The 13,955-nt window shown below is 37.3% G+C and overlaps 1 protein-coding gene across 6 annotated transcripts in view; it reads right to left on the minus strand.

Annotated features, from left to right (window-relative positions):
- Window positions 1-13,955, minus strand: part of THADA (THADA armadillo repeat containing) — a 312,415-nt gene that overhangs the window by 238,033 nt on the left and 60,427 nt on the right. For 5 of the 6 annotated variants that reach the window (XM_082851642.1, XM_082851643.1, XM_082851644.1 and 2 more), the window contains one exon: window positions 10,329-10,438. The exons of the other annotated variant lie outside the window; for it this stretch is intronic. In XM_082851642.1, the coding sequence (XP_082707768.1) occupies window positions 10,329-10,438 (110 nt within the window). The remainder of the gene's footprint in view (window positions 1-10,328; window positions 10,439-13,955) is intronic. 6 annotated transcript variants of the gene reach the window in all.

The following is a 13,955-nucleotide window of genomic DNA, read 5'->3' on the forward strand; positions in this document are numbered from 1 at the left end:
CCTTCCTTCATATGGATGAAAACAGGAAACTGAAAAACATGTACCTTTCTACATTAAAAAAAAAAAAGTGAGGTTTCAGGGAAAGTAGAAGAAAGATAATCTGATCATTTCAGATATCACTTCTAAACCTCTACCATATTAGTGCTGTTATGAGGAATTCGAGTTTTCTCACTCACCCAAGTCCAAAGTTTTGCAAAGCAAAGCTTTAGCTGCCTATAACATAAAAAGCAGGTCGTACTATTGATTTTAAACTGGAGTTGGGAGGGGGGCTATACCCGTATACTTGGAGCAGTCATATCTTTTAGATTTAAAAGAGAAAATTATCCACAATGTAAAAAAAAAGGTGTTTGCTTTCACAAGTTACATGCTTTAAATATTCCAGGCACTAATCTGAAACCATCCACTGATGATACTGAACAAGCTGATCTAAGGTTCCAGGTACAAGTGGAAAAAGAGTCAGGAGGAGGATAAAGGCAGCTTGGAGAGATAGAGCACACTTTCTGGGAACAGAAACTTTATTTATTTTATATTCATGTCGCTTCTTGTTTGTCCCATCCAGCCCTTCTCCCCTCTTCTATGCAACTTCATAACACACACATATACACTTTATTTGTTGATCATCATAAACCTACTTATTAGGGTCCACACATATTAATGTCTGTTCAATTCCCAAGATACCTTTTATTTTTCTATCCATTTGGTTGGAGGCTCTCAGGAAAAAAAAAAAAAAAAAAAATTTCCAGGAAGCGCAAGATCCTGGCTCACAAAGCCCGACGTATTTGAACAACCTCATTCAACTATCTTATATCATTCTGTTGTTTAAATACACCAAAGGCTTTTTTGCATTAACTGTTCCCATCGCTTGTAAAGCTCTTCCCTTAGAAAGCTGCTGCTTCTTGGCATCCAAGCCTTGGCTTACTTTAGTGCAGGAGGAAAGAAAGACTTTTCCTTACTACCAAACTTTATCACATCAAAATACAAATCGTTATCTGACAGTTTATTATTTTGTAGATAGCCTTTAAAATATAAATCCATGATATCAGAGACACACTCTGTCCTGTCCACTTCTTTATTTCCCAGCACCCAGAACGGGGCCTGGCATCCCAATAGGGAGCTCAATAAATATCTGCTGAATAAATGAACAACTTATGACTTACCAGCTCCATTAAGTGTACCATTCTAAAAAACCAGGCTGACAAACCAAGAGGATATAGTAACTGGAAAAGAAAGTATAAACAGAAGTGCTTTCTAATGACAATAGGTGCCGCCATTAGAGCCAGCAGATGACTCAACTCCTTAGCTTCCTCAAACAGGTATGAACACATTCAGAATCTCCACATACCAAGGTCATAGCACTGATATGAAGATATTTTCTACTGAAATCCCCAATCAAAATCAACTGTTAGCCTAAATACTATCCCAAGAGATCATTTTTTCCCAATATTCAAGAAAAAAAACCAAGGATAGGGTTCAAAACCCAGTAGAGGGTTCCAGTTTATATATGGTTTAACCAAGGTTTGTATGGTTGTGAACATGGGGTAGAAAGATGTTTCAAAGAACCAATGTTTCTGAATTCTAACAAATACAACATTTAATCCCAGACTATAATCATTTCCCTTCTCTCTTAAGGCTCTTTAGGAGACCAGGCCTGTGCCTTCAATTATTTCCTCTGTATGGGTGACTCTCAAATATACACCTCTAGTAAGAGTGACCAGTGTCCCTGCCAGCCTGGGACAGAAGTGTTTCCCAGAATGCTGGACTTCCAGTGCTAAAAAATTGGAGGAGTCCCAGATCACCCTATCTCCAACTCTGACCCCTCTCCCCATCTCTTGACCTGTATTTCCAACTGTCTGCTATCCCTTTAGGCAGCCTCCCAACACCACCGCAAACCTGACATGTCTAAAGTATTATCCTGCCTCCGATCAGGCCCTTCTTCCTGCCTTGCTTATTTTGTTAATGCATTAATCATTCTTCCCATAAACCGGGACAGACAGCTCAGTAAGTGGCCTTTTTTCTTGGTCTTCCATTTCTGCCCTGTAAGTAATCTAATTGATTTCTCTAATACCAAAGATTAAAAGGCTAGGCTAGAAATTCCTCTAAGAACAAGAACCACGTTTTACCAATATTTTACCCTCTATAATGCCTACCTATCACAATTTCTTACATAAAGCAGGTGATCGATACGCTTGTGTTGAACTGCTAACTCTGAAGCAGAATGAAGTTCAAAAAAACCATTTGGATTCTAGTGCTGGCTCTGTCACCAACTAGTTGAGTGGCTATGGACAAATCACTTGATTTCTCAATGCCCAAGAATGAAAATAAAATCATTGTAAAAATGCTTTGAAATTCAATGAGGTATTATTACCTGGGTTACTATTTCAAAGAGAGAAAGCAATGACCCTAAATGATATAAGTACCCAAAGCTCCTGATGTGACTGTCCCCAAAACACCTCATCATGGCCTCACACAAACTGCAGTCCCTTGTTCAGGTCTTCACATGCCTCTCTTAGTTCTACGGAGTTAAATGTTTCAAATTTAGATCCTAACATATGTCTCTAGGTTCACAGCAACTCTGGCTTACCACATTGTACTCTCAATGGTCAGAGTGTTTCTAACACAGGCACATAGAAGATGTTCAAGAAATCGCTTGTTGAATAAATAAATAAGGACCCACTAGTGTTGACGCCAGCTGCTGCATATTAGCTGTCCTTCTGTTAGGCACATGATTGAAAAACCAGGTGTAGAAAAGAAGGGCTAAAATCTGTAAGGCTCCTCAATGGTGAAGTCACTGTGCCTAGAAAAACACAATAATAGCCTAACCTAGAGTTCTGACTGTTCAATGAACCTTCTGTCTACTCCCCAGCAAGGAAAGATTACTTCACAAGGAAGTGATTTCAAAACTCCAGAGTTGCTGGTGTTTATGATAATGAAGGAATTGAAAGGTAAAAATGGAACCATGCATGGCTCCCAAGAACAATGCAACGAACTCTAGCTGTTTGTTTTGGTTCCTCATCACACAATCCAGGGGGCAGCAAGGAAAAGGGCAAGGTCCCTGAGTGAAACAGTCCATGATTGGCTGTGCCAGCTCCATGCACTCAACAGCCCCAGCCGTGGGGAATTCCAAGCCTGCTTGGGTTAGCGAGTGCCTCTCCACTAGAAGAGCAGACATCCTCTTTGTCCGAAGGCTCTTTTGTTTTATTTCACTCCCACGTCAAATTAATACAAAATATACAGTGTCTTTAGTCTCTGAGTACATCATAAAAATTGGAACTCAAGGGATTCAAGGTTCTTCATAAGCAAGCCTCACTAAATGTTATTAACCCACAAAAGTCTCCCAAGAGATCAGTTTACCAGTTCTAAAGGAAGTTTACTAAAAATGTATCCAAGTTCCCTCCATCTTTCATACCCGAAATCCCCAGACTTTCCCAATCAGAAACTAGAAAGCAGTATTGTACCATGAGTAGAATGCTCAGAATTTAAAAAGGCCTTAGAAAGCTGGATTCTCTTATTTTATCAAAGAGGACACAGCAGCCCAGAAAGATTTACATGGTTTTCCTAGTATCAACAGAGCTGGTAGATAGCACTCAGTTTTAACTGGTACCTCAATATTCTTTCCTCTACACTCGGAGGGAGGCAGTGGTTAAGGATGGGGGTGTGGGAGGATCAGACCACTCTGATGTTCCTGCTCTTCACAGTCAAGAAACAGTAGGCATTAGGGGCTTCCCTGGTGGCCCAGTGGTTAAGAATCCACCTGCCAATGCAGGGGACACGGGTTTGAGCCCTGGTCCGGGAAGACCCCACATGCTGCGGAGCAACTAAGCCCGTGCGCCACAACTACTGAGCCTGCGCTCCAGAGCCCGTGAGCCACAACTACTGAAGCCCATGTGCTTAGAGCCCGTGCTCCACAACAAGAGAAGCCACCGCAATGAGAAGCCCACGCACCGCAAAGAAGAGCAGCCCCCGCTCGCCACAATTAGAGAAAGCCCGCGTGCAGCAATGAAGACCCAACACAGCCAAAAATAAATAAATAAATAAATTTATTAAAAGAAAAAAAACAATGAAAGAAAGAAATAGTAGACATTAAAAAAAGGGGGGGCTGACAGGAAAGAGGCGGGAGGTGTTGTTTTTTTTGTATTTGTTTGTTTGGTTTTTCTATGCTAAGTGCTATAGCTTGAGTCCCTACCAAAAGTAACAGAAATGAACAGGCCAGTCCATAGCTGGTGAGTCTTTGTGTTGTCTTGAGAAGATCACTGAAGCAAATTATTGTTCTATAAACAGATTAGTCCAATTTCTATCCACAAAGCTATCTCACTGGTAGTGGGTAAGTATTCTAAGATAAGCATAAAACCCAGACTGAAATCAAATTACATATGCTGTATACCCAACTAATTGGTCATTAGACTATTTTGTGCCAATAAATCAGGTTCCCTGACTACAGAGTGGCTCTCCAATGGCTTCATCCATCCACCTAAGGATGGTAACACAGAGCTATTTTTTGTTGAGTTCTGATTAGTTATATTACGATTGTTAATTGAGAAATGTTACCTTCATTTCCTCAGACTCTTTCAGTATTGTTACTTTTCCTAACTTAGAGATTTTTTTCCAAGCTCCTATTATTTCATAAGCTAAATTCCCCACTCCATTCATTCTTTGGTCAAGTATTGTGTTTATTATTTCAAGGTTCGTGTTTATTATTTCAATTAAACTAAACAGTGACAGATGTGCAGGAAGGTTGTGTGCATGTACATGCACATTTTAAAAACAGGGAACATAGCCCTGAAGCATGGAGAAATTTTAAGCCTGAAAAACGATTTGCCCAAATGAGATCCAGTGAGAAAGCTACATATCAACAGAAGTCATCTTAACCTCCCTCACCACCATCAAATATTGCTGAAGTTTACTGCAGGCTAAAACATCAGGGGACTATTTTGAAGGCTCAGCTGCAGGCACAGGCAACAGTAACGATGACCAAATATAAATTGAATTACCAATCAGAAAGCCATGTGGGGAAGGGCAAGATACAGTGGATTAAAAGAAGTGGTTAGAAGGATGTAACAAATTGTTGGTTCTCTTAATATTTAATACAACCATTGCCTGAGATCAAGGAGGAAAAAATTAATATTAAAAACTCTGGAACTTTACTAACAAAGCTGAGATAGAAGTTACTCACTAAGAACAAGATTCCTTCATTACTGAGTCTAAAAAGACTGAGTATTATTATGAGAACTTTAAAAATGATTATTCAAATTTCCAGAAAGAAGGTAATATCTTACTCAACTACGGAGTGGGCTTAAAAATAAAAATCCAAGGGTCACAAACCAAAGACACAAAGTTTTAGATTTTAAACATTAAGACATTCTAAAAAATAAATTAAAAAGAAAAAATATCATTAAGACATTCTACTTTTCCCCAAATCCTTTTTTTTTTTTTTTTTTTAAAAAAAAGCAAGATAGAGCTGAACAACTGGACCAAATAACACGTAAGTTGGAAGGGGTGGGGAGAATTGGAGTTAAGACCTAATATTTTTCTTTAATTTGTTTATTTAATTTATTTATCCCCAAATCCTTTTAATCCACTATAGAAGTGGGAAAATTAAAGGATTTTTTTTCTCTATGTAAAGTATTAATATGGTTTCCCAGAGTGGATGATCACTTAATTATTCTTTATTTAATTATTAATATTTCAAATAAAAATCATAGGATACTCAGAAATAAAAAGTGTCCTAGACACATCTGCCAAAGGAGATGAAAATAAAGGCTTAAACAAGATTATATATTTTTTATTTAGAGTTGAATGACTTTTTCCCCAAACCTCATATATTACATTCTACATTTATTTCTTGTTCAACTGCATATTCTTTAGAGACTTGGTCTTTCATTTTCATTCTCCAGTAGAGTGAAATTATTTTTTCATTATTATATTTCAAAGGTTCATAAGAAGTCTTCTGTTGAATTTGAATTGTAGTAGCTATAATTAACTGATGAAAGTTGAAATACATATTTAAATTACTTCTGTCCACCATAATTGTTGACATCCATGAGTCAGTAGTAGCATTTTATGACAAAAATTGCTAAATGTCAGCAGTTCATTTTTTGGGCCAACAATGTGAGAATGATTGTAATTAGTGCAGCAAATATTCACAGGTTAAGCTACATTTCAATAAGCAGAGCAATTCAAAAAAATGAAGAGTAAGACAATATCAGGTACTCATGAACCTCCCTTCTAGATTTAGAACTGTAGACAACAACTTAATCCGCTTAGAGTTAAGCTTTTAATTTATGGCTGAACAAATGAAAACTAGATTCCCTGCTTGGCGCCCTAGTTTAGAATTCTGTTTATTTTCACTGAAAGAATAACTTAAAATACTAAGATTATAGAGCATAAATAAGCAAATATGAATTTCATCAGAAACCTGAATTTACAGTAATAACTTTAATGCATTTAACCACTCTAATCAAGTGCTTAAGCAGGTAATTATGCATAGGCAGGTGATTATGTTTTTTAAAGAGTGCATGAATATTTCATCAAATTCTAAATAGAAAGGACCATATAAGAAATCAGATTCTAGAAAATTAACTCAACATATTGTGTGTGTGAGTGTGCGCGCGCAAGTGTTGCTTTCAAAAAATTCCCAGAAAAAAGAACAGTGTCTTCCATTCCTATTTATTCTTAGATGATTGTTTAATAGTGAAGTCAATTTACATTTGAAGACATTCTGAATAATCCTGTTAAACACCAATTCAAACAATGTGGCTCTTGTTTAACTCTTCGGTTATTTACCCATTAATCTCTTTAAGTGTTTGCTTCCTTAACACAGCTGTAGTTCAAGAGGTGGCCAGCGGTTGGCCTCCATTTCAGTGGATTTTCCTGAAAGCCCAGATTTCTTTCTGCAAACTTTAAAACACTGTATGCCTAAATAAATTTTTCGTAACTTAAAAGCTCTCAGAAGGATCCAAAAGAAATACATTTGCTTTTAAAAATAAAAACCAAACAAAAGGAAGCCACACATACTGCAAAGATGTTCTCCGTAAAACATTCTGTTCAGCAGATCTGAAATGTCTCCAAAGGGATCAAGAACCACTTGGTTTGGAAGCAACAGTTGGGAACTCATAACAGGTTGGTTAAAAGCCAATAGTGACAGCCATGAGGAGATCTTTACAGCAGATTAGGAGTGGCTGAGATACCAGGCACTGGGCCTTGCCTCATCTCCCCACTCCATTTATTTGGAATGCCTTCAACTGTACTTTCAACTACAAAGTACAGTTGTTCAAAAGCCTCTGTCCTTGGTCCTCTGTTCTTTTCTCCTTTTAAGCTCTTCCCTAAAGACTGCAATCCTACTAGCTATGATATTTATGAAGACGGCATAAATCTACATCTCTGTTTCTGCAAGAGCACCCAAACTAATCCCCTATCTCCCAGTTCTGACTTAAATATTTCCACCAGGATATGCCACCATCATGTCACACTCAACACATACAAAACAAATGTGTTCATCATTATCAAAGTAATCTCCTCTTTCAGTCTCCTTGCCTTTGGTAACATCAATCCCACTTTTCTGGTCACCAAAAATTAAACCACAGGAACAATCGTGGACTCCCTGGGGACCTCTATCACACACATTCAGTTTACTTCACGTGGCAGATTGCATTCTTCAAAGATGGCCACCACTATATCTCCCATCCCACACATATTTCTACAATACAATCTTGCCACTTTACCATCAAATGGTGAAGTTTAATTCCTCTCCCCTTGAATCCGACTGGCCTTAAGACTCATTTAGAATCAAAACAATGTGACTGAAGCAATGCCATGAGACTTCCAAGGCTAGGTCAGAAAAGACCATGAAGCCTGCCCAGTTCTCTTGAAACAGCCTCTCTGAAGGAAGCCAGCTGCCATATAAGAATTTCAGCTACCCCAAGACTGCCATGCTGAGAGGCCACATGCAGTCCCAACTAGGCCCTATCTTCTAGCCATCCCGCCAAGGTGCCATAATGTGAATAAAGCTGTCTTGGACCCTCCTGACCAGTTCATCTGTCAGCTGAACACCACCAACTGAGTTCGATAAATACCCCAAGGAGAAGAATCACCCAGCTATGCATTGCCCTAATTCTTGACACATCAAACCATGAAATAAGAGATGTCCACAGCTTCTCTTCTAAGCATTCAAAACGTCATGTGTAGAGTTGTTACTATGTGGGGATAAATATTAATGGAGATGCCACTTCTTTCCCTCCATTCCCAGAGCCATTGACTCAGAGGAAGCTCTCATCACCTCAGCTCTAGATTGTTAGAGCCGATGCCAGTCTCTTCTCACTACTATCTGTCACTACAATCTATCTAACCTAACACTTCCAAAGGAAACACTACATTGATGCACCAACACCATAACCAACATCAATCTCATAATGTTTTACATTTGTAGAAAGTTTAATAATGCAAAAGGGTCTTCATACATAGGTATGTTACTTGATCCATGTAACAAAAGCCAGAGAGATCTGTCAACAGGGCAAATATTCTTTTCCTTACTTTATAGATGAAGAAATCAGAGGCTGAGGAGAGTAACTTGTACAATCTCATTGCCAATAAACAGAATGCATGTAAGTAGAACTAAGACCTCGTGTCATAGATTATTGCTATTTCTCCATTCTACATGCCTCCTATGATCTATTTCAGGTCGAAAATGTTCAATCCCTCTCTCCATCCCTATTACAGCAAATCTGTTTTCTAGGTATCCATAATTTGACCTCCATCTATCCAAATGTATGATATTGCCTAGCAACTCTACCACCAGCACCACCACCACAAATCAGCCTGGCTCATTTACTCACCTAACAATATGCCATGCTGGTTCTAGCCTCTGAACATTTACTCATAAAGTCTCCTCCTTTCTCCTCCTATCTACTTAAACCTTACTCATGCATTAGCACAAATTCCACCTCCTCCAGTAAGCCCTCCCAGCCTTTCTTTGTTGCTGTCTCTCTGCTATGCCTACAGAATTTGTAAATTTCACCCAAATTTTGACAATTACATTGGCTCATCTTGTTCAAGTGTCTTGGTTTCACTTTCCAGGCTGGTATTCAGCTAACACACATCCATGCAGACAGCAATCTTGGGTACTTACAGCCAGTGTCTGTTCTGACCAGTCAGTGCCCATGACGTACCATTTGTTAAATATTTTGAATTTCATCCCTGCTTATTTCCCCAACTAAACCATATGCTCTTTGAGAACAGGAACCTTGTCTCATAAAGAAGTATTATATCCTCCAAGCCAAGCACAGTACTAAGCACACAGCTAGTGTTCAATATATATATTTGTTAATTGATTTGAAGGGAGGGAAGTGTGTTGTTTTGTGAGAAAAAAATATTCTTAAGTCATGTCTACACTGGAAAGAAAGAGCTGCAAAGACAACAAAATATTTTCATGATCAGCAGTTTAATGTCAAGGACATTTTTTAATGTATCATTTAAAGATATTCTGTGCAGCCCATAACTGCCAAAATGTTTTATAAATGTTGTACCAGGAGTGTGAAAAAAATGCTTCAAAAATATTCAAGGAGTAGATGTCTTAACGGCCCAAAATAAAATGTTTGCTAAGGCTACACGGCTGGCAGAACTCTGCTTCATTTCAAAAAGTTTCCAGGCAATGGAAATGTTTTCCTGGAAAATACTACCTTTTATTTAGAGAACACTTGCCATGAACACTTAGTCATTAAGTAATTTAAGGTTTCCTCACAAGCTCTTTGGAGGAAATCTATTATATGAATGAATGAAATTATCAGCACCTATAATGTCAAAAAAAAAAAAAACCACATTTGGCTAAATGTACGAAATCTACTTAAGTATTTTTTCAAATAAGGGGGAAAAGTCCTTTATAATTTTTGGTCTATTTACTGTTCTTTTAAATTTTTCTATAAGATAAAATTACGAAGAAAAACACAAAATCCTTAAGTGTTTCTCTGTCTGTAATATACACAAATCCAAAAACTGGAGGGCTTATTTTATTCCACAAGCCAAGTAATTTTCAAACCGACAAAACAGTCATTTCATTCAATGAAAATAAATGGTAACTTCAAATCTATTTTTAGCAAAATCTTTGAGTTTGTGTCAAATCACGTTTCAATAAGAGAGTGACTGGGTTTGGACATTTCACTCCATCATCTGCAGTAAATCATACAATGAAACCTAAGAAAACAATTTCTTCCAAGAGTTTTGAAGCCAACTAAGTCCTGTTCTTTTAAACATCAAAAGACACAACTAAATTCTACTTTGAGCACATGGTTTGTGCATTTAATCTTTTTAAAATTAAAGGGATATTTGCTTTGTTTTACCTGTTTAGGATTTCGGTGAGTTTCACAAAGCCAGTGTAAGCCAGTTCAAATGCTCCTCTGTGCCTGGACTGTAAAAGGTGCTGTTTAAAGTAATCTCCTATTTCTTTTACCTTCAAAACAAAATCAAAAATAAATATGCCATTTATGTTTACACTGACAGATGTATTTATGTCAGTAACGCCATTTATTTATTTATTTATTTATTTATTTTTAGTAACATTATTTAGAACTCAGGTCTCAATGCCCATCCACTTAGCACCTATTATGCAACAGGTAATATTTTAAGCGTTTTATACTATCACAATTAATTCTCACAACAATTCCATGAAAAAAGCACTATTATTATCTCCACTCTACAACTGGGAAAAATGAGGCCCAGAAAGGGCAAGTAACTTATTCAAGGTCATACAGCAAGTAGATGGTAGAACTAGTACATAAATCCAGGCAATCTGGCTCCAGAGTTGGCCATCTTTAACTGCTAGGCTAGAACTGCCTCCCTATGCCAGCTTCACAAATCTTGCTGTGTTCTCTTTGTTAGCTCATATCATTCAACACCAACAGCAAATCACACAAGGTGACAACCCTCAGAAACCTAGGCCTAGGTGAAGTAATTACCTTTTACTCCCCTCTTCAAAAAAATTTTTTTTCTATTATGGTTAAAATATACATAACATAAAATTTACCATTTTAACCGTTTTTAAGTGTACAGTTCAATGGCATTCAGTATATTCACTTTACTGTGCAACCACCATGTATCTACAGAATATTTTTCATCTTCCCAAACTGAAACTCCAACCCATTAAACAATACTTCCCAATAATTACCTTTTAGAGATATACAAATATTAATGGCCACACAAGATTTAGTGTGCAAAGGGCCTCCTGAAAATTGACAGGCTTCACTTTGAGTCAGAACCATGGAGTTTTCCAGAATGCTACCCAATCACTTTCATACATGCTGCTTTTCTCCATGCAAGTTTAAACAAATAACAAATATGACAATCACCTTGAAAGAAGACATGACTGACAGTTGCTGATGAAGTTTTGTACAGCATTAACTGTTAAAGTGGTTGGGTTGATTCTACATTTATACCATAAGATTTGGTAGCTGATAAGCTTTAGAGAATCCAGATTTTGTATAAAACTCAGGACCAAAGCTACAACTGGCTCTCTCTTGATCCAGGTCTCCCCAGCAGGTCACAGAATGGTGAAAAAGCAAGCTAACCCAAGATAGCTCACATAGGCTTATCTAGAAACAACTTCTACCTCAGCACAGTGACTGGTATTCTGCACACATTAGAGATGATAAACAGTAGAAAGAGTAGTTAAACGTGTAACCATGGGCAACTGCCTCAGTCTCATCTATAAACTGGGAATAATAATAGCACTTGCCTCACAGATTGTGTATTAAAATGAGTTAATAAATCTAAAAGCTCAGCACAGGCCCTTAACTTATAAACCAATTCAGTTCAACGGGACCTCTGTCTGGATTTCCAAATAGAAGAAAGCTAACGACATACTCTAAACTCAAAATATATATGATTATAGAAAGACGGGTGATACATTTAGAGAAATAAGAATCAGATATGAGATCAAGAAAGAACCAGAAAAGCAGGATATAACCGAAGTTTTTAAATTCTAACAATTTAATATCCCCAAAGAGTGCCATGTCATGTTCTTCAGCTAAAGTTTTCAGGTGAAGAGCTGATGATATCCCTAATTTTTAACATTTTTTACAAGCTACATACTACTAGTCGTCAAAAATCAGGAGTCAGGGTAAGCCTTATCATTTTACCTTCAATACGTAATTTCAGAGTATATTTTGAACAGAATTATCAAGCACAAAATCTGAATTTAACCCCCAAGACACACCTGAAGCTCAATAACCCTACAAAACAGGACCAGAAGAAACATCAGTTAACTAACTTGTTATGACCATCATTTCTATTATTAGAGAAACAAAAGAAGATTTATAAAAAGGTGTACTAAGGCACAAAAAATAAAAACAGGAAGTCATAGAGCTGGGGTCTCTCTAACATCCTTAATCTTTTTTTAATGTTACAGATATTAAAACATACTTCAGGAAAACAGAAATGTTACTGGTAAAGTGCTTCTCTGTGGACTTACTATCTAGTTCTTAAACAAAGATCAGATTTTCATTGCTTCCTTTACCTTAATTCCCTTCAAAGGGGCTTAAACCAAAAAGCATATAATAATATCAAAGACGTCAGAGGTGAATGAGACCAGTGGATGGTCTCTCTTCTGAAGGGTAGACCTCAACCCTAGGTAATCCTGGCCTCAGAAAACATAATGAGATTCTAAAGACACAAGTGAGAGGTAGACCATTTTTTCTCATTCCATTTTGCACTTAATTTCCCAACAAACCCACCTAGGTAACACCCAGGCTTAATATGAATTTTTCCCTTTGAAGAGAGTATATTTCTATTAATCAGACAGTAAGTACTTTTTTAGCACCCTGTCAAATGCTTAGCAGCTTAGTGCTGGGTAGACTAAGAACAAAACAAGGTGTTTGTCCTCCGAAGGCTTTCAGAGAAAACCAATATTCTGGATGGTACCCATCAGAAGCTTAACAGCAAAGCTTAACAGCACTAAGAAATGACAGCTCTTTTTGCATTGAAATGAATAATTAGAAAAAGCTTCATGGCCAGACCTTAAACAGGATATACATGAGTGAACCAATACAGAAAAGGATAATTAACATGAGAAGAAGCTGGCATACTAGAATAAATGAACGAACATTTATTAAGTATCCGCTACCTGTCAGACACTTCACTGGGTCTTTTTACATGAATGAACACAGACTATACAGGAGAGTGATAGCAGACCTGGCTGAATGGCCTCAAGATTTCATGCTAGAAAATAGTGGAAGAAGACAGGGTTGCAAGGTAGGGATGTACCCTATCACAGTGGGTGGGAGGAGTCAACAGGGCAATGTGGTCCATGAGTAGCTGGACAGGGAACAGGGGCCATGCTGACACTCTCCCCTTGGATGATCAGACTATAGGGAACATATTTAACCCTGTAGAAACTTATGACAACAGTAGAATCAGAAAAAGAATTTCAAAATTTTATTTAAAAAATGAATAACTCCTCTGAAAATTCAACTCGATTGCCTTTCAATCTATTAGATATCTAGCTCCTATTTAAAGTTCATAAAAACTTTTCTTTTAACATGGATGATGTCTTTACAAAATATTTTCTTAATAAATAATATATATCTCAGAATTTCTGAAAGACAATTAAATATGGGGAAAAAAGGGCACTGATTTCTATTCTTAAAATGAAATTCTAATCACTATCTTTTTAAGTTTAGTGTATCCTGGTTCTAACCTTCCATAAAACCTACTTCTATAGGCAAATTAACATGCTTTATGGATTTACAGGGTATAAATTTCCACAGGGGAGGATAGCTACATGCTATGTCTCTAGGCACCTATAATTCACCAACAGACTAGCTACGTGCCATGTCTCTAGGCACCTATAATTCACCAACAGACCAAACAGGGGAGCTAAATGCTCACCTAGAGCATAAAACCCACAAAGGGCAAATGTAAATACATTTTTTGTTTGTCCTTTATCTAGATAGTAGAGAGAAATACAGTAGAAA

Source organism: Leucopleurus acutus (assembly GCF_964270905.1).
Source record: "Leucopleurus acutus genome assembly, chromosome: 12".
In the NCBI taxonomy this organism is placed as follows: Eukaryota; Metazoa; Chordata; class Mammalia; order Artiodactyla; family Delphinidae; genus Leucopleurus; species Leucopleurus acutus.